This window comes from Erythrolamprus reginae, chromosome 1, assembly GCF_031021105.1.
Source record: "Erythrolamprus reginae isolate rEryReg1 chromosome 1, rEryReg1.hap1, whole genome shotgun sequence".
In the NCBI taxonomy this organism is placed as follows: Eukaryota; Metazoa; Chordata; class Lepidosauria; order Squamata; family Dipsadidae; genus Erythrolamprus; species Erythrolamprus reginae.
This window is the reverse complement of record NC_091950.1, coordinates 225,726,498-225,752,582: the sequence shown is the minus strand read 5'-3', so window position 1 is coordinate 225,752,582 and position 26,085 is coordinate 225,726,498. Positions and strand designations below refer to the sequence as shown.

The 26,085-nt window shown below is 39.9% G+C and overlaps 1 protein-coding gene across 3 annotated transcripts in view; it reads left to right on the top strand.

The window, feature by feature from the left end:
• MCM3AP (minichromosome maintenance complex component 3 associated protein) overlaps positions 1-26,085 on the top strand; it is a 63,477-nt gene that overhangs the window by 1,261 nt on the left and 36,131 nt on the right. For all 3 annotated transcript variants that reach the window (XM_070732307.1, XM_070732308.1, XM_070732309.1), the window contains exons 2-12: positions 1,289-2,511; positions 2,685-2,905; positions 4,184-4,262; positions 6,265-6,403; positions 7,873-8,069; positions 9,924-10,063; positions 13,620-13,817; positions 14,431-14,699; positions 19,877-20,039; positions 20,893-21,053; positions 21,814-22,055. In XM_070732307.1, coding sequence (XP_070588408.1) covers positions 1,353-2,511; positions 2,685-2,905; positions 4,184-4,262; positions 6,265-6,403; positions 7,873-8,069; positions 9,924-10,063; positions 13,620-13,817; positions 14,431-14,699; positions 19,877-20,039; positions 20,893-21,053; positions 21,814-22,055 — 2,968 coding nt within the window. In that variant the 5' untranslated portion in view covers positions 1,289-1,352. The remainder of the gene's footprint in view (positions 1-1,288; positions 2,512-2,684; positions 2,906-4,183; positions 4,263-6,264; positions 6,404-7,872; positions 8,070-9,923; positions 10,064-13,619; positions 13,818-14,430; positions 14,700-19,876; positions 20,040-20,892; positions 21,054-21,813; positions 22,056-26,085) is intronic.

Genomic DNA, 26,085 nt, shown 5'->3' with positions numbered 1-26,085 from the left:
TGCTTATATAAGTTACAATAAGATATTGGTTCATATGAAGTTCTTTGTATGTTATTTCAAATTAATATCCTGTACAGCAAAAAAGAAAATAATAATTACAGTATTCAAATTCTATAAGTTTCACACATTAACTCCCTTCATCATTTTTGTTGTTATGACTTGTCTTTCCCTCTGGTGGTACAAATCATATACTGTATTTACCAATTTTAAATTTAATCCAACAAACCAATTTTATAATATGATTATGATTTCCCAAAATTACTATCTATTCATGTAAGTAATTATATTAAATGTTTAAGTATTTAAATAGATCTTATTCACTATCAATGATTATTAGGGTCAAATGTATTCACAAACATGCTAAATAATATATTAAAAAATTCTATTTCTCTCCATCAACTTTTTTTTCACTACTAGTACTCATCATAAACAAATATTGCATAATAATTGGGGGGGGGGAATTCTTTCTTCCCCCCAAAACAATCATCCATTTTTTTACATTTCCATTCTCCTTTTCTTAATTTCTTTCTTTTTTTTCCTTTTAACTTTGTATCCCCGGTTCTTCATCTGATTCATTTTTCATGTTAGGTAACAATACTTTAATACATTTTTCAAGAAGTTATTTCAGAAGAGGATGGAAGGACTAACTGAAATAAATTTAGTTATCATTGTGGGAGTTAACTAATCTAGTCCTAATACTATTTGCATATGTACTGAAGATCATTTTCTATGAGAATAAAACCATATATATTTGTGTAGATTTGAGTAGCCCTTTTTTTCTTTCTTTATAACTAGATTTTTTAAACCATTATTTTAAATAACTATTTGGGCTTGTATCCAGAATAATAAAGAGTTATCATTCTACAAGTGATTTATGGAAAGATACTTGTATTTAAAATCGTAGTTTAGTTTCAAATTAAATTTAACAGTAAGAGAACTGATAGTGATGTGCCCTGTGTTTTCTAGTGAGTTGTACAGTTTGTGAAAAACTTATTTAAATCAAGACTCATTTTAATGAGATGACTATGTTGCATTTGTATCTTAGCTGCAGATCAGAGGCATTTGAGGTACATCCTACGTAGATAGCGCAATTAAGTTCTTAATTTGGAATATATCTTGTTGGAGAATATTGCAAACCAAGGCAAGAGTTGCTTTGGATTACAGTAGGATAGAAATGGAATAAAAAAATTAAAAACACAGTGCTATGTTTCTTTTTTTTAAAAAAACCTCTCATCTTAAAAAGATTGATTTTGTTTATTAATTTTATGACTTAACTTGTATATTCTAGGACTAGAAGATGAAAGCCAAAGGAATCTAAACAAAAGCTATTTTATATATTAACAACATTAAACATGAATCCAAATACTCCTTTCAGTGGACAGCCTTCAGGAGGTTTTCAAGCATCACCTGGTGTGTCAACTGGAATGTTTTCAAGTCAGCCATCATTCCAGTTCAATCAGCTCTCTGTCTTTGGATTGAACAGCGGAGGAGTAAAGAATCCAGGATTTACTGACTTTACTATTACTTCAGGACTGCATAATTCTTCAGGGCAAGGCGTAGGATTTGGGCAACTTCCAGGATTTACACAGTCTTATTCTCTTGGACAAACAACATCATTTGTGACTTCCACACCAATGACTGCTTCTGTTCCCAGCAAATCTGGATTTAGTTTCAGACCACCCACAAATCTTGGAAATTCTCAGAGTACTTCTGCTTTTGGAACTGTGCTTGGAGAAGCGTCAGGTAGTGGTTTTGTGAGATCAGATTTCAGTTTCAAAAGTCCTGAAAATGCAGTGTTCAAACCTATCTTTGGGACTAATTCAGAACAAGAGAAAATACCAACTTCCACTGTTTCTTCTTTTACATCTTTTCCAAGTGGTGCAGGACCTGGAAAATTAACCCCCTTTGTCATTTCTCAGGAAAGCAGTGATTCAAGTAATACCGGTTTCAGTTTTTCCAATCCAATCAATAGTAGCAGTACTTCAGCAGTTTCTTTCAGTACTTCTTTACCAAGTAGTACTCTGCCAGATGATAAAAAGAAATCTCTCTTTACAAGTCCTGGTAGTAGTTTTTCTTCTTTTTCAAACTCATCTTTGCCTTTGAGAGACACTTTCCCAATTAACAAAACTAACAAGGTGGAACATGAAGATTTGTTCATCCCAAGTGAGCCACTTCCCACTCTTGGGAAAGGAATGAAAAGGAAAGAAGAACAAGAGCATTCTCCAAGACATCATGATTATGATACTGATGAACTAGAACCTCCATTGAGGAGTGATCATGCTTCTAATAAACGTCCTGTTAGACTGAATCGTCCACATACACAAGGTCTATTTAGTAGAGCATTAAAAGATGTTCTGAAAAGCAACCAAAAGGAATCCAAAATTGAGCGTGCTCCCATTGAATCTGGAGAAATGGTAGCAGCAAGTGTAGCAGGGGGAAGTCAGTCTGCCTTTATAATGGCTAAACCAATATCGACACTAAGAAAAGAAGAAAACGGGAAATTGAAACATGGTAGGTAGCACAGCTTAACAAGAATTTATCAAATGAAAATGGAAGTGGTTGCAATTAATTACATTGTAAGCAGCAGTATGCTTATAAGTAGAGCATTTTGTATTTTACTTGATAGATAGATTTGATGTTGAAATATACATGCTTATTTTTAATCAATATTCAATTACTTCTAGATTCTGCTACTTCAAACCCTTTGCGTCGAAATCGGAGCACTGGGAGCATAGAAAGCCTTGGATGCTTGCCAAGTGAACTGACAGCCATCCAGTGTAAAAATATTCCTGCTCATCTAAATGACAGAAATGTTCTTCACAAACACTTTGAGAAGTTTATTAAAATCCAACAAATCCGTACCAATCGTAATAAAAAGTTAGCCATTATACGCTGTTTTGATCATGTGAGTTTTAAAATATCAAAAGATTAATAGCCATAGAGGGTATATATTAGACTGACTACTGGGAAATTTACTTAATATGCTTCTAAAGTTATCTACCATGATATTTTGCAATTTAATGTTGGTTATACTATTTAGGTTGCAATTAAACACACATTTCATTAAAATTAGATAGATAGAATTCTTTATTGGCCAAGTGTGATTGGACATACAAGAAATTTGTCTTTGGTGCATATTCTCTCAGTGTATATAAAAGAAAATATACACTTGTCGAGAATCATGAGGTCCAATAAGTAATCTGGAAACAATATTAATAAAAATCTTAAGAATACAAGCAACAAGTTAGAGTCATAGAGTCATAAGTGGGAGGAGATGGGGGATAGGAATGTTTAGAAAAAACTAATAGTAATAGTAGTGCATACTTAATAAATAGTTTGACAGTGTTGAGGGAATTTTTTGTTTAGCAGAGTGATGGCGTTTGGGGAAAAAACTGTTCTTGTGTCTAGTTGTCTTGGTGTGCAGTTCTCTGTAGCGACGTTTTGAGGGTAGGAGTTGAAACAGTTTATGTCCAGGGTACGAGGGGTCAGTAAATATTTTCACAGCCCTCTTGACTTATGCAGTATACAGGTCCTCAATGGAAGACAGGTTGGCAGCAATTGTTTTTTCTGCAGTTCTTGATTATCCTCTGAAGTCTGTGTCTGGTTGGATTGCAGAACCAAACCAGACAGTTATAGAGGTGCAGATGACAGGATTAATGATTTCTCTGTAGAACTGTATCAGCAGCTTCTTCCTTGTACTTTTTGATGATGTTTTTGATGTTAGGTGACCATTTTAGGTCACATTATTATCATTATCGTTATTGGGCTATCAGTGGCCATTCTGAGCTGCAGTTTATAATACATGTTTTATGGAAATGGTGACTATTTATTTCACATTATATATTCAGCCTCCAAATTATGGGAAAGAAAGTTCATATAATGTCAGATGAGAGTTATTCTTAGTTGCGATTTTGCTACTTTACTTTTTGATTTCCTTATTCTAATAATTTGATTTATTTTGTTCCTCAATATGTATATGCAACTTATCTCAAGTTGTAATATAAACCTTGTCTCTAGTGTAATATTGGAGGGTTTGCTTGCATAAGAAATGTCATACTGTTTTGCATAAAGTGAATAATTGTTAAAACTCTTCCTTATATAATAAATAGATGCTGTCATTAAATAATGTTATATACCATTTTATATGCCACACTGTTTCTAATTAACCTTTCCCCCCCTCTAGGCATCTGCTGTTTTGGCTAGAAAGAAAATAAAAGACTTACACAAAGATATAGTGACAAATTGGCATAAAAAGAAACCAAGTAAGCTACTTTGTTTTAAAGATCAGATATCAGAATATTGTAAATATTTTTTGTTTCATTTTTTGTTTCGCTACTGTAAATGTTTTAACCTTGTATTAGAATCTGTGACTTAGTGAGATATGCATAAGCATCTCCTTAGCTTTTCCGCATCATTTCTTCCTGCATGAAAAACTTTCAATACAGCCTTTAATTAATCATTACTTGTGTCATTGTTATTGTTCTGTACTATTACCTAACTTACCTTAACAATGTCTGCATATGTTTACATTTTAAATTAATTCCAATATGTTTCATTTTTTAGATTATGTTTCATAATGTTTCCAAAATAAATTCATTGTATTAGAAACACTGGACAACATTTCCCCCCAAAAAGTTTGGCTTCCTGAAAAACTTTTGGTGATATGATAGAGTCCTTCAGACTAAAATGTTCAAAATAAAATGTTAGAATAGCAGTGTATATTGACAAATATAACATTAACTTTTAATGACTGTAATGTATTTAATCATATAATGCAGTGGCCTCCAACCTTTTGGGTGCCAGGGACTGATTCCGGGGAGAGAGGTTTTTCTGTGGACTGGAGGGGGCATGGTTTTGCTTGCTGCCTGTATCCCATAGATGGGTTTTTGTTTGTTTGCACAGCCCAGTTTCTGGCATGTGGACCGGGGGCTGGGGACCCCTGACATAATGTTTCCAACATACTAAATGAGTTCAACAGGGATAAAAGTTTTCTGCTGCTTTTTGTTTGTATTTGGTACCTGATACATTTAGCAGCAGTTCCAACAATAATTAGCATTAATGGATTCCAATTGGTCTGGCATTGATTTTCCATTGTGTCAGTGTCCTAGGGAAATCTTTAAGCATGTGTATGGGAGGCAGCGCGAGGGAGTCACCACAGCAAAGTGGTTTATTCCCTCTCCAAGCACACAGAGAAAGGAAAACGCTCCCTTCGCTCTGGGCTGCCCAGAGCGAAGGGAGCGTTTCTTTTCTCTGGGCGCTGGCAGAGGTTTATTCCCTCCAAGTGCCCAGAGAAAGAAAAATGCTTTGTTTGCTGTGGACTGCCAAAGCCTCCTTAAGCGCCACCGAAAGGTTCCTCTGGCAGCCCAGAAAAGCCTGAGATTGCTGGGATTAAAGGGGAAATGGCAGGATTTTTTCCCCGTGCTTGGGATCTTAAGTAGAAAATGGTTCTTGAGAAGAGGCAAAAAAATCTTGAACACCTGATTCTTATCTAGAAAAGTTCTTAAGTAGAGGCGTTCTTAGGTAGACGTATCACTATACTGTATTACAAATAATAAAAACCTTCCCTGTTCTTGTTTATTGCTTTCACAAATTTTTTCATCAGAGTTTTTGTGCAGTGGAAACAATAATATCTTTGTTGGGTCAACAAGTGGCTCATGTGTCACATTTTTCTGTCCTGAAACCAAATTATTTTGGAGTGGCCATTCCTTTTTAATGTAATTTCTTGCAACACAGTACCATTTGAATATGTAACAATAATATTTGGTATATCCTAACTGCTTTCCAAACAGCAAATCCACTATTGTATCTCCACAGTTATTCCAGTTGCACTTAGTGTACTGAATGGGCTTCAACAATTCTATGTTTCTGTATGATTGTTTCATATATGAACATAACTCATAGGTAATGAAGGATACACATTTCTATTGTGTAAAAATAGAAGATTCTATGCAATGGTATGTAATAGGTTAAATTACAGGTTGTTTTCATGATTAGCAGACAAAAACTATATGATATCCCCCAAAGTGTTCAGGAAGCAAAATTTTCATTGTCCAGTGAATCGACTGAAATGTGTCTGTACTAAAGAGAAAGGAATGGCACATATCATATTTTTCATCTTCATATGTCTGCTTTTATATATTTATTTCTGTCATTATGGGGTAGATTTTGTGATATATTTAAACATATTGAATTGCTGTACACTTATTGATGGTAGTGTTAAGTAGGAAAATATGTTAATCTGTTTTGTGTTCTCAATGTGGAAAGGTCCTAATAAGAAAGACTATTCACCTAAGGAGGAGAAGCTAGATGAAGATGATGGGAGGCAAAGCAGTGAACAACTGAGTCATCAGCTTTCTAAAACCTTAATTCGCCCCACTGGAAGTGGAAATCTGTCAAACAAGAGGTATGCATTTCACAATAGTCTTTGTGAAATAAAATTACTAGACACTTTATATATTTAGTAAATTATTTTATAACAACATTTAGAAGGGTAGTTCTGTGGACTACTTGTATTATGCCTTTATGTCTACTTGTATTATGCCTTTATGTTGTATTCATTTTGAGTTTGCTGTAGGCTTGGTCATAGTTCCCTCTAAGCTGAGCAGTGAGCAATTGCTCACTTAAAAATCATCATCAACTCAGAGTTTTCCAAACCTGCCCAGAAGCCGAGAGGGAAAGAGTGAGAGGGAAGGAGAGAGAGAGAAAGAGAGAGAAACAGATAGAAAAGAGAGAGGAAGGAAAAGAGAAAGAAAAAGAATGGGAGTAAGGAAGAGAGAAAGAAAATCAAAATCTAGTTTGAAAGTAGCTCAACTATTTAAGTGGCATTTTGATATTGATAGAGTTGCCCTATTATGAGCTCACTGTTATAGTCCAACAGTACAGTATTTTATTTTGAAATTCTCTGAGGCAAAACAGGGTGGGTTTTTGGGGGGGGGGGTTGTTTGTTTGTTTGTTTATTTAATATTTCTGTGCCGCCCAGTCCCAAAGGGACTGCCGCTCAGACACTATACTTTTCCGCCCACCCCCCCAAAAAATTAGAGGGAACACTGGGCTTGGTAGGTTTGAATAGAACTGCCACTCAGAGGGATTGTTTTATGATAAGATATTTGTGATCAATTGAAAATTAGGAAGGTTAATGCCAAGCTAAATGTGAAAGAAACCAACTTTTGTTTCATTTTACATTGCAATATATTATCAAAAATTTGGATAATTATATTTAAGGGAATGTTTACAATTACAGCTTCTAAGGCAGTTGCCATTATAATTATTCAGTAAAATATACAGAGAAGATATTTCTTACTCTTTAATAATGTGTTGTTCTAGTGATGAAGAAGACATAAATTGGCTAATCACTTCTAAAAAAAATTAGATATATAATTAATTTGAACACAAGAAATTGTTCTATGCTAGGTAAGATTGATATCCTATTTCACTAAGCATGGCATTTTCCCAGTTTGAGTATCTCCATATTAATTGGACAGTGTATTTCTGTGAACTGTCCCTCATTTATAATACAGCCTTACACCCTTCCCTTTAGAATTGGAGATATAGCAGATTTCCCCATGTGAGTAATTTTCTATTACCCTGTTTTCCCCAAAATAAGACATCCCCTGAGAATAAGCCCAGTTGGGCTTTTGAGTCATCGCAATAAGGCCAAGAACTTATTTCAGGGTTCAAAAAAATATAAGACATGGTCTTATTTTCAGAGAAATATGGTAGTTGGTACCCAGTACATTTTATGTTAATCCATATACTCTAAACACACACACACACACACACTCAGAGACTGTATTGTTGCCATAAAAAAGGTCATGTGCTCTCTTAGGCACTAAGTAAAGAAATATTACTTTCTTTATGTCTTGTTTCTTATAGTTCTCCAGCTAAGAAATCTGGCCTTAAAAAGTCTTTGCAATTTGAGCCATATGCCTTTGATTGTGGATCTGAAGGTCAGGGCTCAGAGAATGCAGAAGTGTCAGTCTCTTCCTTCACTAGTCTTATAGGAATGGTAGCAGAAACCTCTGAGGATAAGTACCGACTTTTAGATCAGAGAGATAAAATTATGCGTCAAGGTAAGAGTTGTTGAAGTGCTGTGATAATGATACTTGAAATATAAATTGGATGAGAATATTTGTGAAGTCATGAAGCCATATAATTATTGTAACACAGCAATGAGGATATTATTGATATACAATATTATAGTACAGTGATGTCTAGTTTTACAAACTTAATTAGTTCCGTGACGAGGTTCGTAAGTAGAAATGTTTGTAAGATGAAACAATGTTTCCCTTAGGAATCAATGTAAAAGCAAATAATGCGTGCAAACCCATTAGGAAAATCCAAACTTTAAGACTTTAAAAAAAAGTGGCAGGCGGACAAAGTGAAGGCTAACGGAGTGGAGACGGACAGCGAGGAGAAGTGAGGAATGGAGGTCCTAACGAAGGCGAACGCCGCCCCAAATCTCTCCCAAAATCAACCCTCCAGACGCTTACTACGCCACTTCAAATCTCTCCCAAAATCACCTCTCCAAAAGCTTCTTACGCCACCCCAAATTGCTCACAAAATCACCCCTCCATACGCTTCATATGCCACCCCAAATTTCCTCCAAAATCACCCCTTCAAACGCTTCCTATGCCACCCCAAATGGCTTCCAAAATTACCTCTCCAAAAGCTTCCTACGTTGCCCCAAATCGCTCCTAAAATCACCCCTCCAGCCACTTTCTTTGCCACCCCAAATTGCCCCCAAAATCACCCCTTCAAACGCTTCCTATACCACCCCAAATCAAGGTCCTAACGAAGGCAAATGGAGTGAAGAAAGGCAACAAGGAGAAACGAGGCAGTTTGAAAGGAGAGGTGATTTTGGAAGACTTTGGAAGCGATTTGGGGTGGTGTAGGAAGCTTTTGGAGGGGTGATTTTGGGAGCGATTTGGGGTGGTGTAGGGAGCTTTTGGAGAGATGATTTTGGGAGCGAGATGGAGCAAAGGAAGTGGTAGGCTAGAGGGGATTTTGGCAGCGGGATGGGGCGGCTGTGGGGATTACACTTTTACTAATTGTACATAGTAAAATTCCGATTTTACTAATTGTACATTTTACGGATAAGTTATCAATTCATTTTATGAAGCATTTTTAAACATGGTCATTTTCCCATGAAAATGGAGTAAGTTTATTTTTGGAAAACATTTATATTTATATCACTTTATATATATAAGACAGGGGAGGTGGCACTGTGCATGACGTATAAGATCTTGAGGGTGGAGGTTTGTTCTCAGAGTTTGTGGGTTAGTTTCCAAACATTTCATTGCCAGACTAGGTAACATTTTCAGCGGAGTTTAGGGGATGTTAATGTCAGTGTTCTTCTGCTTATAAGTGTTTCAGGTGTGGGTGTGTCAAGTGAAGATCTTGTTTCACAACAGTTTGTTTTTATAACCATTCAAAATCACGATGGCCTTGGAATTGGGTACTTTATGCCTTTTAAAGCACTTTTGGTCATTATAAAATATTGCACCCTCCTGTGGGCATGTGCACTTTGGACATTTGGCAACAAGCTCATATTTATGACTGGTTGCAGTGTCCTATGGTCACATGACCATGATTTATGATGTTTTTGGTTTTCTGCAGAAACCACCCATTTGGAAGAATGGTTTTGCTTAACAACCTTATAGTTCACTTAACAACTGCATGATTTGCTTAACAACCATTATGATTTGCTTAATGACCACCATGAAAAATGTTTGAAAAATGGGTCTGGTCACGTGGTTGCCTCGATATATGACCACAATGACTTATGACTGGTCTCGATCATAGTTGTAAGTCAAGAACTACTTGTACCTGGACATAATCATATTGTTTTCATCATTGTAAATATTGATCTTCTCTTTTCATGTGTACTTCTAGTGAAATGAATTCTGTATACCTTATCTATTTAGCTCGAGTAAAACAAATGCATCTTGGGAAAGCTAAAACCTTTGTTGGCACATGCCCAGATATGTGTCCAGAAAAAGAACGTTATATGAGAGAAACAAGGAACCAACTAAGTTTTTTTGAAGTGATACCAGGAACGGACAAGGTAAAAATAATTGAATACTTTCCATGCAGAAATTATCCTACTTCATATTTATTATTTGTGTTTGCACATAGTGATGTCTTATATGTCTTTCTTTCTCATAAATATTTTAAAAATATGGGAAATGATTCCAGAATCTGAAAATGGTATGCCTCTCTAGAGTTCTTTCTGACATAAAATTCTTCATTTCACTAATTATAAAATAATTTATAGTCTACACTATTTTAAAATTATATCATATCAATCAAAATCTAGATTCTGTTGTAGAAAATGTAATCACATACTTACACAAACAAATAAACAAACAAACAAACAAATAAATAAAATGGACATGTAATCAGGACAGGAATCTATTACTGTATCCCTGATAGTTCTCCCTGACAGATAGAAGACCTTGTTTGAAAATCTACAGCAGTCTACTGCTATTCTAATAAACTATTCTACTTTTTAACCATTCTTTACAATATAATGAATTAATTTCCATAATGAACTATAAACAGCACTGTAAAACTGGCAAATCTTTTCCTGCTCCTCTCTTACATTCAGAGGTGGGTTCCTCCCAGTTTGGACCGGTTCTATAGAACCAGTAATAACGTGGTAGTCTGGGTTGCCGAACCGTTAGCGACCACTGGCTGGCCATACCTGTGAACCAGTCCTTTGGTTGCTGCTTGCTCCCTTGCCCCCCACTGCCCGGTCATTGCTCTTACCAGAAGTTCGCCTCATCTAATTACCTGCTTTGCCCACTCACTCCTTTCTTCCCAATTCCCCTGTGATGCCTGCCCTGCTTCTCAACTGATCTGCCTCCTCCTGTCTACAAATAAGTCGCAGTTGCGCTAGCCCCCCCTGCCCCATCCCCAGAGTTTGCTGCAGCCCCACCCACTGTCACCACCAAACTTGCATGGCTGGGTAAGCCGCCATAGCCTGGCCCAGCTCCATTCCAGACCGCACTGCCTGCAGCCTAACTTGCCGCAGGGCCCTCACCATCCCCATCAGGCTCGAGACCTTAACCTTCTTCCCACAGCTGATGGCAGAGGGGAAGACATGACAGTGCCCACGAGGAACCGACACAGTTTTGCAGCTTATTTAGGAGGACCGCTCCTCGAGCCTGGGCTATTGCAATAGCTTTTCACTCCAAGCAGCCTGGGCTTGAAACACATGGCTGGGGAATTTCGTCAGCTCCTCATGGGGACTGAAAATACCAGCCTTCAACCTGGCTGTTTCTCTGTGACTGGCTTTCCGGATGAATCCCCAAAGCACTGTGCTACATAGGTCCGGTGGAGAGAAGAAACTGATCACATGGAGCGTTGTTCTCTGGCGACTTGTTTTCTCTGCCCTGCTCTCTTGCCAGGAGAGCAAGAGAGTCTTCTGCAGCACAAAGCCTGTAAGTGTAAGTTCCATCGGGAAAACCAGGCAAAGAGAAACAAGTTGAATCCTGCTTCTCTCTGGCACAGCATTTTCTGGAGTTACCGGGACCCAAAGCGCAGTGCTCCAAAAGACTCTCTCTCTCTCTAAGCAACAGAGCCAGGGAGAGAAAACAGGTCGCTGGAGAATATGTGGAGGACATGATCATGTGCATTCCAGGTGAGTGGCTGCTGCTTCTCCCCCCTGCTGCTTTTGCCTGGGAGAGAGTGTCTTTCGCAGCACAGAGCTTTGTATAAGTCCCATCCGGAAAGTTTGTGCTTTCCCAGGGCCCTGAGGGCTGCCCTTTCAGCTTCCACCTGGAGCTTCCCCTTCGCATTTCACCCAGCCGCTGGCCTGCAAGAGAAACACAGGGGAGATCCCAGCTGCAGTTTACTCATGAACAACATTGGCTGGAAGAGGCAGGGAAAAAAGCCAATGGGGCTCACGAGTAAACTGAGGCTCTTAAGGGGGGGGGGGGTCAGGCCTCCACGGTCACAACATCTTTATCTGAAGACATTGCTGGCAGCCCCTTCCTGCGTTAGGAGGTCCATGTTCTCCTGCTTGGCCTCCTCATTCCACAGAAGCAGGAGGCGGCGGTTTCTTTCCCTGAATGTATGCTGAGGGCAGCGAGCAGCAGAGCAAGTAATCCATGGATCTACCGGCTGCCTCTAACCTGCAGTTTAGGGCATGTTTAACACATTGTGCTCACGAATAACCTGCAGATTGGAGGAAGCCAGCAGATTGAAAGAAACCGTCTCCTTCTGCCCCAGTGTATTGAGGAGGCCAAGCAACAGTGGGAGGAGCACAGACCTCTTAATACAGAAGCGGCTGCCAGCGATGCCCTCAATGGAGAGGCTCAACACCCCCATTAGGAACCACAAAGCGCTTGCGGCCCTTCTGACACCTGCCAAGCCTCCTCCCACTATGCCTCCCTTTCTCCTCAGCAAAAGCGCTTTTTGAGGAGACTGCAGGATTGCCCTCATCTGGTCTTCAGTATCTGGCTCTTCAGCCTCAGGAGACGTCAGATTCCCACCACGCAGCATCAGTTCAGAAATTCCTTCTCCCCTCCCCATGGACAGAGAGAGCGGGGAGGGGAAGAGAGAGAAGAAGAGAAAGAGAGACAGACACAGAGAAAGAGGAGAGGGAAGGAGAGAGAAGAGAGGGGTACGGAAAGAGAGATGGGGGAGGGAAAGGGGGGGGAGGGAAAGTGAGACAGACACAGAGAGATGCGGGAGGAAAGAGAGAGAGAAGAGAGAGAGGCGAAGTGAAAGAAAGGCAAGAGAGAGAAATACCTGTTTAAAAGAAAATGGTTCTTTGAGTGTTTAAGATTGCAGACCTCTGAGTTAGGCAAACACCATGGCTCTTAAATGAACCTTGTGGTCATTAAGAAACACGGCTTGTTAAACCAGTCCATTTTCCACAATGGGCATTTTTAAACGGAAATCAGAAGGAATTGTTGGAAACTGGCAAAAACATAGAAAGCCTCAGTCACATGACTGTGTGGGATGTTGTAACTGGTCGTGTAGGTGTGTCTGTGCATATCGCTGTCAAAACTCCAAAAACAGGTCAAGTAGCTCTAAGGAGGTCAGTCATAAATTTGAACATTTGCTAAGCCACCGTACATTAAGCGAGGACCACTTATATTTGGTTTGCCTTAAGAGTTCAGAGCTGTATGAAATCTGGTTTCCTTTAATCCTTTGGGGGATTGCAAAAGGTCCGGATGCAGGAATCCTCTTAGGGAGGACTAGGATTGTGACCAAGTAGCTATGCCTACCCAGTCACATGACCATGAAGCCATGCCCACCGTCACATGACCATCAAGCCACATCCACAAAATAAGCCATGCCCACAGAACCAGTAGTAAAAAAATTAAAAGCCATGCTTAAATTAAAACTGAAACTTGAAGATCAGTCTGTTGTTATATAGGGTGCTGTCTAGCATTGAGAAGATCCAGCTTTGAGTCTATTTTGAACAATATAAACTCACTATATGACTTTGAATAAATCACTGTCTTTCAGCCCAACCTCTCTTATAGGTAGTCATTGCAAAGGAAAAATGAAATATATGTCCATTTCAGCTAACCCGGATTGCTGAAGAAAAGATGGGATATAAACTTAAATCCAGAATTTTACTGAGGAAATGATTTTCTTTCTTTGAGGTTGACCATGCAGCAGCAATAAAAGAGTATAGTAGATCTTCTGCAGACCAGGAAGAACCTTTACCACATGAACTGAGGCCTTCGGAAGTATTAAGCATGACCATGGACTATTTAATAACGCATATCATGGATAAAGGAGAAGGGAACTTCAGGGAGTGGTATGATTTTGTCTGGAACAGAACCCGAGGGATAAGAAAGGTAAACATTAAAAAAAACACATTGTATTGTACAGAATAAATATAAATAGAAGGGTAAGGTTGAACAAAATAAAAAGTGAGGCCACAGTGTGGAGATAGCAAGATAATGCTTACCTGTTCCTTCAAATGCCACCCATTCCTGGTCTTAATTCTCAAACCTACTTACCTACCTACTTGTTTATAAAATTTATAGGCCACCTCAAGGTAATTCTGGGTGGCTTCAGTCATAAACATATCTCAAAGTATTGAGATTTGGTCTTTCTCTGTCTCTTTTGCTGTCTTTGAACATTAATTCTATTTATTCTGCTTGATTTCTTACCTGCCTGTTTTTTTTAAAACTTCCACTTCCTCTTGTATCTGAAAATATTGATTAATCTGCATCGCCTTTTCATCTTCGGCTGTTCCACAAGTGAAAAAAGTGATTTCTATTAACTGGATACTTCCTGTGTTGGCATCTGGAGGTTTTTGGAATAATTAACTCAATTAATTATTAACTGAAATTTATAGAAACATATAATTAAGAATAGCTACATAAATTTTTAAAGTAGATTTTGATGAATTTTATTTTGTCGAATTTTATAGTTCTAACATTTTACCATTTTATGTTTGGCTAGGATATAACCCAGCAACATCTGTGTTCTCTTCTGACTGTTTCCTTGATTGAAAAATGTGCTCGTTTTCATATTCACTGCTCCCATCATTTGTGCGAAGAACCCATGTCATCATTTGATGCAAAGATTAACAACGAAAACATGACTAAATGTCTCCAGAGCCTGAAGGAGATGTATCAGGACCTTGCAAACAAGGATATTTACTGCAAGGGCGAAGCAGAATTTAGGGGATACAATGTCCTGCTGAACCTCAACAAGGGGGATATTCTCAGGTGACTGTTTAAATATTTACAACATTGATTTTACTTTTTTCACTACAAACATTTCATTGCGTTGTTATTATTATTATTATTATTATTTATTGGATTTGTATGCCGCCCCTCTCCGCAGACTTCGGGTGATTAACAACAGCAGTAAAACAGTATAACAAAATCCAATACTAAACCCCCCCCCCCCCCCATTATATAAAAACCAGTCATACATACAAACATACCATGCATAAAAATTGTAAGGCCTAGGGGGAAAGTGTATCTTAGTTCCCCCATGCCTGGCGGCAGAGGTTGTTCATATATTCAGAACGAGAAGAACAAATCATTTTTAATGTAGAGAAATGTAACTATGATGGGATGTTCAGTGTTGTTTGGTCTGCATTCCAAAAGATAGACAAGCCAGCATTAAAAAGTAGAACATTAATTAATAGGTAAGAGCAAAAATACAATTTAAAATGTTTATTATTTTAAATTGATCAAAATATATTGGATAATATAATATTAATTATTACAATTTCCTGGGAATATTTATAAGAGTTTGTGGATCATATTCAAAGGATGTCTGGACATTTTTTGAACTTGTAGTAGATTTTCATAGTGCAAGATTAGAAAAGACCAAAGCTTTATAACCATCTAACTCAGCCAAAGACAAAACCATCCATCATTAGTTCTTTTGAACGATCATCTAGCTCAGAACAGTGTTTCTTGCTAGTTGCTAATGACAAATTATATCCTGTTTTTGAAATCAACAGGTTAGCTGCTTTTGTTCAGCAGTATTAAATTGTCCAGATAATAGGCTTCTTCCCAGTAAATAGACATTGTTAATTATTTATCCCAAAGAGTCTATTTCTCTTTTGTAATAAAGGGAATTATTTAGAAGTAAGGTTGAATAATTCATACATTTCCTAAATTTACTGACAAGAATTTTTGCAAAAGTTTGCTCTTCAGACCAGAATAAAATAGTTGTAAGTTAGCTAGTTCAAAAGCAAAGAGTTGAGCAAAGAGATGAGGTTAACAGATTTATTATGACATGTACTTCATCAGCAAAACTTCCTTCATCAGACCCATGAAAATTGATTCTTGTCATAATATTGATTTAAAAGATGATAAGTTGTCAAAGTTAAGAGGTGCAACTGAGAATAGGTGTTCAGGTAAGCCAACACTCTTTTTCATTCTTTTATATTGACTTCATTATTGCGTCTTCTGATTGTTCAATCAAATCCTTATATCTATCCATATCTGGTTTTATTTGCAGGCCAGGGAAAACTCTATCATGAAATTGATTCTGGTCAAAAGACTACTTCAATAATATTATTATTGTTATTTTTATTCAGTTTTAATGGTGTTTTTAATATTAATATCGCTATTAATTGCTATTTTTATACTGCTACTAATTTAATTCCTTTTTAATATAATTGGTGTTCTAAGTAATGGGCGACTGGGGTAAATATACTTGTGGGTATGAATGGAATGATTGGTATGATTGGGTTGGTGGGGGTGGGTGGGGTTATGGTATGGATGAGTTGATTGATAGTAGTGTGAATGATAGATTTGGCCCACCTGACGCTCGGGAGACAGGAGAGGAAGGGGCACCGATCTCTGGGGTGGCAGAGGGTCGGAATATCCCTGTGTTGCTGGGGAGAGGCAGATATGGCGGGGGCCACAGAGTTAGCCGTTCTAGGGGAACGAGGGATCGTTGCTTAATAACGGTCCCTTGTTCTGGCTCTGTGAGCCCAATCTTGGGCACTGGTGATGAGTGTAACTCTGGCCCTGGGCTCAGGTTGCTGCTGCTTAATGCCAGGTCGGTGGTAAATAAAGCTCTCCTCATCCGGGATCTGATCCTGGATGAGGAGGCCGACCTGGCATGTATTACTGAAACCTGGCTGGGCCCAGAGGGAGGTGTTCCTCTCTCTGAAATCTGCCCAGACGGGTTTCAGATATGGCATCAACCTCGACCCCAGGGAAGGGGGGGGAGGAGTGGCTATTATAGCCAGGGAGAGCCTTTGCCTGCGTAGACTCATTGCTCCGGAAATTGCAGATTGTGAGTCTCTCTTGTTGAAGTTGGACTTAGGGGTTCAGGTGGGCTTATTTCTCACGTACCTGCCTCCCAGCTGCGTGTCAAAAGCCCTGCCTGTGCTACTCGAGGAGGTAGCCGGGTTGGCGGTGGAGTTCCCCGGACTCATTGTCCTGGGGGACTTCAACCTGCCGTCACTCAGTGAAACCTCTGGGTTGGCACAGGAGTTCATGGCCACCATGACAGCCATTGACCTGACTCAAGTAGTACAGGCTCCGACTCACAAGGGAGGGAACGCACCTGACATGGTATTCCTTTCCGAGCAATTGAGAAATGGTCTGAGACTAAGGGGCTTAGAAGCATTGCCTTTGTCATGGTCAGACTATTTTCTACTTCGGCTTGACTTCCTGGCTCCAATCCTTCCCCGCAGGGAGGCGGAACCAATGAAGATGTTCCGCCCCAGACACCTGATGGACCCAGAGGGCTTTCAGACGGCGCTTGGGGTTATTCCAGAGGCACTCATCCACAGTTCGGCGGAGTCTCTTGCGGAGGCCTGGAACAGGGCTGCTGCGGAGGCTCTTGACCGGATTGTGCCTTTGTGACCTCTCCGTGGCGCTAGACCCCGTAGAGCCCCATGGTTCAACGAGGAGCTCTGGGAGTTGAAACGCCAAAAGAGACGTCTAGAGAAGCGATGGAGGAAGAGTAGGTCTGAATCTGATCGAACACTTGTAAGAGCTTTTATTAAGACCTACAAAGTGGCGCTCAAGGCGGCAAGATGCGTGTACCATGCCGCCTTGATTGCATCAGCGGAATCCCGCCCGGCCGCTCTGTTTAGGGTGACCCGCTCCCTTCTTAACCAGGGGGGAGTTGGGGAGCCCTTGCAGAGTAGTGCCGAGGACTTTAACACGTTTTTCGCTGATAAAGTCGCTCAGATCCAGGCCGACCTCGACTCCAATTGTAAAACAGAGTCGGCTGACAACGAGTCAGTCGAGGTGACTGGGGCACATACTTGTCCACCTGTCTGGGAAGAGTTTGATCTGGTGACACCTGATGAAGTGGACAAGGCCATTGGAGCTGTGAGTTCCGCCACCTGTTTACTGGATCCGTGTCCCTCCTGGTTGGTTTCGGCCAGCAGGGAGGTGACACGGAGCTGGGCCCAGGAGATTACCAGCGCTTCCTTGGGGAGGGGAGTTTTTCCAACACTCTATAAAGAAGCGCTCGTGCGCCCCCTCCTCAAGAAGCCTTCCCTGGACCCAGCCGTACTTAATAACTATCGTCCAGTCTCCAACCTTCCCTTTATGGGGAAGGTTGTTGAGAAGGTGGTGGCACTCCAGCTCCAGCGGTCCTTGGAAGAAGCCGATTATCTAGGTCCCCAGCAGTCGGGTTTCAGGCCCGGTTACAGCACGGAAACTGCTTTGGTCGCGTTGATGGATGATCTCTGGCGGGCCCGGGACAGGGGTTTATCCTCTGTCCTGGTGCTCCTCGACCTCTCAGCGGCTTTCGATACCATCGACCATGGTATCCTTCTGCACCGGCTGTGGGGGTTGGGAGTGGGAGGCACTGTTCTCCAGTGGTTCTCCTCCTACCTCTCTGGCCGGTCGCAGTCAGTGTTAGTGGGGGGTCAGAGGTCGGCTCTGAGGTCTCTCCCTTGTGGGGTGCCTCAGGGGTCGGTCCTCTCCCCCCTGCTATTTAATATCTACATGAAACCGCTGGGTGAGATCATCCAAGGACATGGGGTGAGGTATCATCAATATGCTGATGATACCCAGCTTTACATCTCCACCCCATGCCCAGTCAACGAAGTGGTGGAAGTGATGTGCCGGTGCCTGGAGGCTGTTGGGGCCTGGATGGGTGTCAACAGACTCAAACTCAACCCGGATAAGACGGAGTGGCTGTGGGTTTTGCCTCCCAAGGACAATCCCATCTGTCCGTCCATTACCCTAGGGGGGGGGAAATTATTGACCCCCTCAGGGAGGGTTCGCAACTTGGGCGTCCTCCTCGATCCACAGCTCACATTAGAAAACCATCTCTCAGCTGTGGCGAGGGGGGCATTTGCCCAGGTTCGCCTGGTGCACCAGTTGCGGCCCTATCTGGACCGGGACTCATTGGTCACAGTCACTCATGCCCTCATCACCTTGAGGTTCGACTACTGTAATGCTCTCTACATGGGGCTACCTTTGAAAAGTGTTCGGAAACTTCAGATCGTGCAGAACGCAGCTGCGAGAGCAGTCATGGGCTTACCTAGGTATGCCCATGTTTCACCATAACTCCGCAGTCTGCATTGGCTGCCGATCAATTTCCGGTGACAATTCAAAGTGTTGGTTATGACCTTTAAAGCCCTTCATGGCATTGGGCCAGAATATCTCCGAGACCGCCTCCTGCCGCACGAATCCCAGCAACCGATTAGGTCCCACAGAGTGGGCCTTCTCCGGGTCCTGTCAACTAAACAATGTCGGTTGGCGGGCCCCAGGGGAAGAGCCTTCTCTGTGGCGGCACCGGCTCTCTGGAACCAACTCCCCCCGGAGATTAGAACTGCCCCTACTCTTCCTGCCTTCCGTAAGCTCCTCAAAACCCACCTTTGTCGTCAGGCATGGGGGAATTAAATCATCTCCCCCTGGGCATGTTTAATTTATACATGGTATGCTTGTGTATGTGTCTGTTAGTATATGGGGTTTTTTAAAGCTTTAAATATTTTAACTGATTGGATTATTTATGATTTGTACTACTTGCTGTGAGCCGCCCCGAGTCTTCGGAGAGGGGCGGCATACAAATCCAAATAATAAATAATAAATAATAAATAAATAAATAATAATTGTACATTTGTTCACATGTTTTACTTAGTGTGATGTCTTTTGGCTTACAGTGGTGTGAGCTGGTGTTATGTGAGGATCAGATCACTGATTCACAGCATCTTGAATTAAAAATTATTAGTACAGCCATTGCTTTTGCTCAGAATATTAACATAGCTATCATCTGTCATTAATAATGCATATATTTTAAAACATTTCAAATATTTTTTGGCAGTTTTAAATTTAAATGCATAATTCTCTATGAATTTCAAACTCAAGTGTCCCAATATTTTTACAACTTCTTTTAATGCATCTATTCCATGCTTCCATTGTGAATAAAAAAGTAAGTAAGCTTTTTTCCATCTTTATCTCAACAGAGAAGTACAACAGTATCGTCCAACTGTACGAAACTCCCCTGAAGTTAGATTTGCAGTTCAAGCCTTTGCTGCATTAAACAGCAATAATTTTGTCAAGTTTTTCAAGCTTGTTCAAACAGCATCTTACCTGAATGCATGCTTACTGCATTGCTATTTCAATCAGGTAAGAAATAACAATCATTTTAATATTTATAATATTATGCAGTGCAAAGGGTTTTAAAAAATATTATATTACATTACCATACATAACAAGCAACTTCTGTATTCTTATAACAAACTATTTAAATTCCCTATGCATCCTGATGGATCAATGTGCCTTTTGCAAAACAGATAAAATCCTGAAAATCTTGCTAATAGTAATGATTTTCCACATAGTATTTTTAAGCAGGTGGATTTTATTATAGACCTAAGCAAGACAGTAGACCAAGTATTTCCATTGGTGGACAATGATTGACTTTGTTTTTAAAAGTAGTTTAATAAGCGTGATACTATTCCACGGTTAGTGTTTTCCAAGGACATGGTTAGTACAACTATAGACATGGTATTATTTTATTTGTTTGTGTGTTTGCTTGTTTATTTATTTATTTGATTTATATTATGAGTTAAGACTGAGCTATTCTTTAAAATCTCTCATCAAGAAACTTATAAATATGTTATAAGCGTTGAAGACATGAATACTTTTCAATGTATTGTCAAACTTCCAGTATTCATAGCATTGCAGAGATACTTTAGAACGAGTAATACAGACTTCTTTATCTTTTGCATAAACTAGAGGCAACCTTTATTGTTAAAGATGATCTTCTTAATATTTGTACAGCCATACTTTCCCCCCAAAAGGTCCATGCTGTATGATCTATGGCCAATACAACTTCCAACCCATTGTAGTTGTGCATGAAACATTCAACTCCCCCCACCCAATTGATATTTGACAGAGAGAACATAACATACTTTTAATATTAGGATTATATAATAGAATGTTATAAAGTAGTGAAGATATCTCTTAAAATATTTTTCAGATTCGTAAAGATGCTCTAAAGTGTCTCAATTTTGCTTATACTGTGAACTATCAGAGATCCACTATCTTTCCACTGGAGAATATAGTTCGCATGTTGATGTTTAGAAACCTTGAAGAAGCAACTGATTTTATAAGTTATTATGGTTTGGGGGCATCTGATGGGTGAGTGATTCTTTTGAGTAACAGAATGATGAGTTTAAATGAGGTGATCATGTGGGTTAATATCTGTCACAATTCCAACAGTAATGGGCAGGCTCCATTACGGTTTATGATTATGAATCAAGGATTTCCAAAGACCTATTCAAATGATCAATTTTGTTTTATATACAAAAACTTGTTTTAGTTTAATTTTAATATTGGATTGACCACATGTTCCCATTGTATAATAAAATATTAATGTCTTCCTTTCTGTCATCATTTTAACATCTGCCTGAATAGATCATTATTGAAGATCCCAGAAGTTTGAACTAATCTTTGACAGATGATTGGACAATAAAATAGAATAATGTTGTGATAAACCTGACATATGACAGAATCTGCAGATTTATTTATTTATTTGATTTATATACCTACAATCAAGTGCCAAGTTTTATTGGAAAGCATTTGTCACAGATGTTTTTTAAGTGATCTAAAATAACTCAACAAAGCCAAAAAGCTGTTTTTTAATTGTTTATATACATAATTTCTACAATGTAATGTACTTAATATATTATATTTAGACAGTGCAACTGTTTGTGTCAGTGCTTTTGTGTTTTAAAGTGAGATTCATATTAATTCATTATCCAAATGTCACATCAAAGGAGACATAAATTAAGACACTATTATGACTTATTGTAGATGTATTTTGAAAAGAAATCTTGTGAACTAGTTTATTATAATCTTGAAATCACCTAGTAATATGTTCTGTACTTCTCATACACAGTTCTGTGGAGTTGAATCGGTCTGCCTTTTTGGAACCAGAAAGCGTGCCCAAACCAAAAAAATCACTGTTTGTTGGGCAGAAACTCACTCTGCCTATTGGAGAAATTGTCAATGGGGGGCCTGTACAACACATGACTCCTCATGTACCTTTGTGCAGTTTTAATGCTCAGAACAAGTATACAGGAGAGAATTCAATAGTGGATTCAGCCAGCAATCTTCAGAAAGTCAGTGTTGATATAATAGGTAAGTAGCTACAGTCACAAAATGACAATAGGAAATATGATTGTTTCCTGGAACCTATTATAAAAATATACTGGCTGTGATAAGTTGCATTTACTATAGATATTTCATCACTCTGAAACTTTAATATTAAATACAACAAAATCTTGTTAAAGTGATTCTTTTTAATATTTTTAGAGTTCATCTGATTGAAATGATGTATTCTTTATTTGTAGAAAGCAAGTTAAGTTAATGTAGAAAGAGGTCCCAAGCTCTTGCATTGTATTTTTTTCACCAAGGTTTTAATAATTTGTATGGAATTGTTGCTAACTCATCTTGTTTTTCTTAGTTCAATGCTGACTTGATCCTATCCTTTGATGGAATGCAGGTTTAGAAGTATAACTAATTATATAATTATCACATTTTTAATGTTAGTTTCACACACTGATAATCTCTCAGTAATAAATTATTATCATTATGTACTAAAGCAGTGTTTCCCAACCTTTTTTGAGCCGCGGCACATTATTCATATTTTCAAAATCCCGGGGAACACTGAAAGGGGGGGGGGGGGGCGGGGGGAGGGCTAAAGAAAAGTTTGGACAAAAAACCCCTCTCTCTTCCTCCCTTTCGCTCTATTTCTCCCTCTTTCTCTTTTCCTTCCTTCCCTTCTTTCTCTCTCTCCATCCCTCTTTCTTTCTTCCTCTCTTTTTTGCTCTCTTTCTCTCTCCCTCCTTCCCTTCCTCTATGTCTTTCTCTCTCCTTTGCTCTCTCTCTCTCTCTCTGTCTCTCTTGCTATCTCTTTCTTGCTTTTCTCTCTCTCTTGCTCTCTCTCTCTCTTTCACTGTCTTGCTATATGTCTCTTTCTTTCTCTTTGCCTCTCTTGCTATCTCTCTTTCTTTCTCTTTCTCTCTTTCTCTCTCTCTGTCTCTCTTGCTATGTCTCTCTTTCTTTCTCTTTCTCTCTCTCTCTGTGCCTCTCTTGCTAAGTCTCTCTTTTTCTCTTGCTATGTCTCTCTTTCTTTTTCTCTCTCTCTGCCTCTCTTGCTATGTCTCTCTTTCTCTGCCTCTCTTTCTTGCTCTGTCTCTCTCTCTGCCTCTCTTGCTATGTCTCTCTTTCTCTCTCTCTTTCTCTCTGTCTCTTTCTCTGCCTCTCTTTCTTGCTCTGTCTCTTTCGCTGCCTCTCTTGCTATGTCTCTCTTTCTCTGCCTCTCTTTCTTGCTCTGTCTCTCTCTCTGCCTCTCTTGCTATGTCTCTCTTTCTCTCTTTCTCTCTGTCTCTTTCTCTGCCTCTCTTTCTTGCTCTGTCTCTTTCTGTGCCTCTCTTGCTATGTCTCTCTTTCTCTCTCTCTCTGCCTCTCTTATATGTCTCTCTTTCCTTCTCTCTCTCTCAGCTGACTGCAAGCGGGAGCCCTGACGGCGGCAGCTGGACGTGCTGCTGGACACCGTATATGCCAGGCCCGCAGCGCCAGCATGTACGACGTCTAGCAGCACGTCCAACCGCCACCGTCAGGGCTCCCGCTTGCAGTCAGCTGAGAGAGAGAGAGAGAGCGCTCCCTCTCGCCGCCGCCATCTCCCCACGACTGCCTGCGGCCACTGCGGCCGCCCCCGCCCCCCGCTCCCATCGCCGGGCCACAAAGGAAACTTGCCGTCGACGCAGGAGAAGCTCCAGCTGGGCGGGGCGCTGCCGGTACTTCCGTCTTGGGGTTCCCGCTCGCAGCTGTCAACCGGCTCCTGCTCGATGCCGCGGTTTTCGGCGCTCTCCTGCTGGGTCCCAAAGAAGGAAGGCGGGGAAAAGGCGCGAAGAATAGAGCTCTCCTTCTTTCTTTCTTCCTGCCTTCCTTCTTTGGCGCCCAGCAGGAGAGCGCCGAAAACCGCGGCATCGAGCAGGAGGCGGGGGACAGCTGCGAGCGGGAGCCCCAGGACGGAAGTACCGGCAGCGCCCCGCCCAGCTGCAGCTTGGCGGCACACCTGGCCATGTCTCGCGGCACACCAGTGTGCCGCGGCACACCGGTTGGGAAACGCTGTACTAAAGAACCAGTAGACAGGGAGAATGTTTAAGATCACCTAAAAGTATTCTTATCAGAAGAAAATTTTAGATATAAATCTTTGATCAATGATTTATGAATTATTAGCAAAATGAGAAAAAGACAAACTTGACAGTGATACACTTTCTAATCCCTTGCTGCCTTAGATCTAATATTTGGTTTTGGGCCGCTGTTTGTTGCGGTGGCAGCAGCTATGCCTTCGATAACTGTCGGCTTTATATTGCTTCTGATCTTTCCCCTAACTAACCTCAGATTGTGCCCATATTGGTATGTCTGCCCAAATCTCAGTGACTCTGGGTGGTTTACAACATTAAAAACTACAACATAAAACTATTATTCACCAATGCTACCAACAACACACTCAGGTCAACTACTTGATTGGTTCCATCTCTATTCAAGGTCCCCAAATGAGCTGACAAAATCATGTCTTAAGGGCCTTTTGGAAAAGCAAGAAGGTGTGGGGGAATTGTATTCCCGGGGCGATGATGTTCCATAAAGAAGGTGCCACCACTGAGAAGGCCCTTTTCAGGGATGCATAGCAACATAGAAGATTGATGGCAGGATCCACCTAGCCTGCCCTTATACTATTTCCTGTATTTTATCTTAGGATGGATATATGTTTATCCCAGGCATGTTTAAATTCAGTTCTTGTGGATTTACCAACCATGTATGCTGGAAGTTTGTTCCAAGCATCTACTACTATTTCAATAAAATAATATTTTCTCACGTTGTTTCTGATCTTTCCCCCAACTGATCTCAGATTGTACCCCCTTGTTCTTGTGGTCACTTTCCTATTAAAAACACTTCCCCTCTTGAACCTTATTTAACCCTTTAACATATTTAAATGTTTTGATCATGTCCCCCCTTTCCCTTCTGTCCTCTAGACTATACAGATTTACCGCTAACATGGACCGATTTATTAAAAAACGAAAGTTAGAAAGTTAAATTGGGGGCTCGCCTTGAGGGAACATAAACAGTACCGGTACACAGTACAGGTTCTGCCAGAAATCTGATGACACCAAAGGGTTATCCTGAAGAAAAAAGGTTGAAAAACACTGGTTTAGAGCATGTTGTTCTGGATGTCCTGGTCTTTGCCTAAGTATTCATGAACTTGCTGGGGTGGCCTGGCCTAGGCAAGTTGGCAGTATTCTTCTCTTGAAGATGATTGTGTGGACAGTGGGGTGATTGATATCCAGTTGCTTGGAGGTCTTTTTAAATCCCTTTCCAGATTCATAGTCATCTGTAAACTTTTTTGTGATTACCTCAGAGAACCGGGGATATTACGTTAAGAAAAATGAGCAAATCAAATTAAATATCCTCCCAGATATAGTATAACAATATTCTAAACATTTCAGTTGTTCTGTTGCACTGGATTCTAATTATAGGTATTTGAGTAGTAATAAATGTAGGAGGTGTACTTACTTTTTCCACATGCAAATTGCATTTATGTTTATAGCAATTATATAATAGCTTACAATGGACTACTAGAGATTAACAATTGCTTCACTCAATGACTGAGCTTCTGATCCTAATTATTGTTGTAAGTCAAGGATTGGATATAAAAGGACGTATTTGTTATATTATATCCACTTTATCAATATTGATGAAATGAAGATCTATATTTTGAAATAATTTGAAATTGTCAAAAAATTCAATGTGGTATGGTTACTTTAACATAGGACTGTTCTTTTATTTAGATAGTTAAACATAAATGCTTAATGTGAAAATAATTCACTCCAAATCTGAGTATTAATTCACCTGGCTGGGTAAGTGTCTCTTTGACAAGCAGAAGTATTTTACAGTTCAAGTTTCTGAGGCAATTCCCCTGAAAACCTCTGAAAATAAGCAGATTGAATTTGAACCTTTGCATTTAACTAAAGCTTTACTCTTGTTTTCAGAAACCATCCTGAAAGAGTCTGTCCTGGCTTGAAAAAAAATGTTTTAAAAAGTTATGAAAATATTGCTTTCCTTGCTTAATAACTTGATATTTTACTGCGTGCTCTTGTCCACA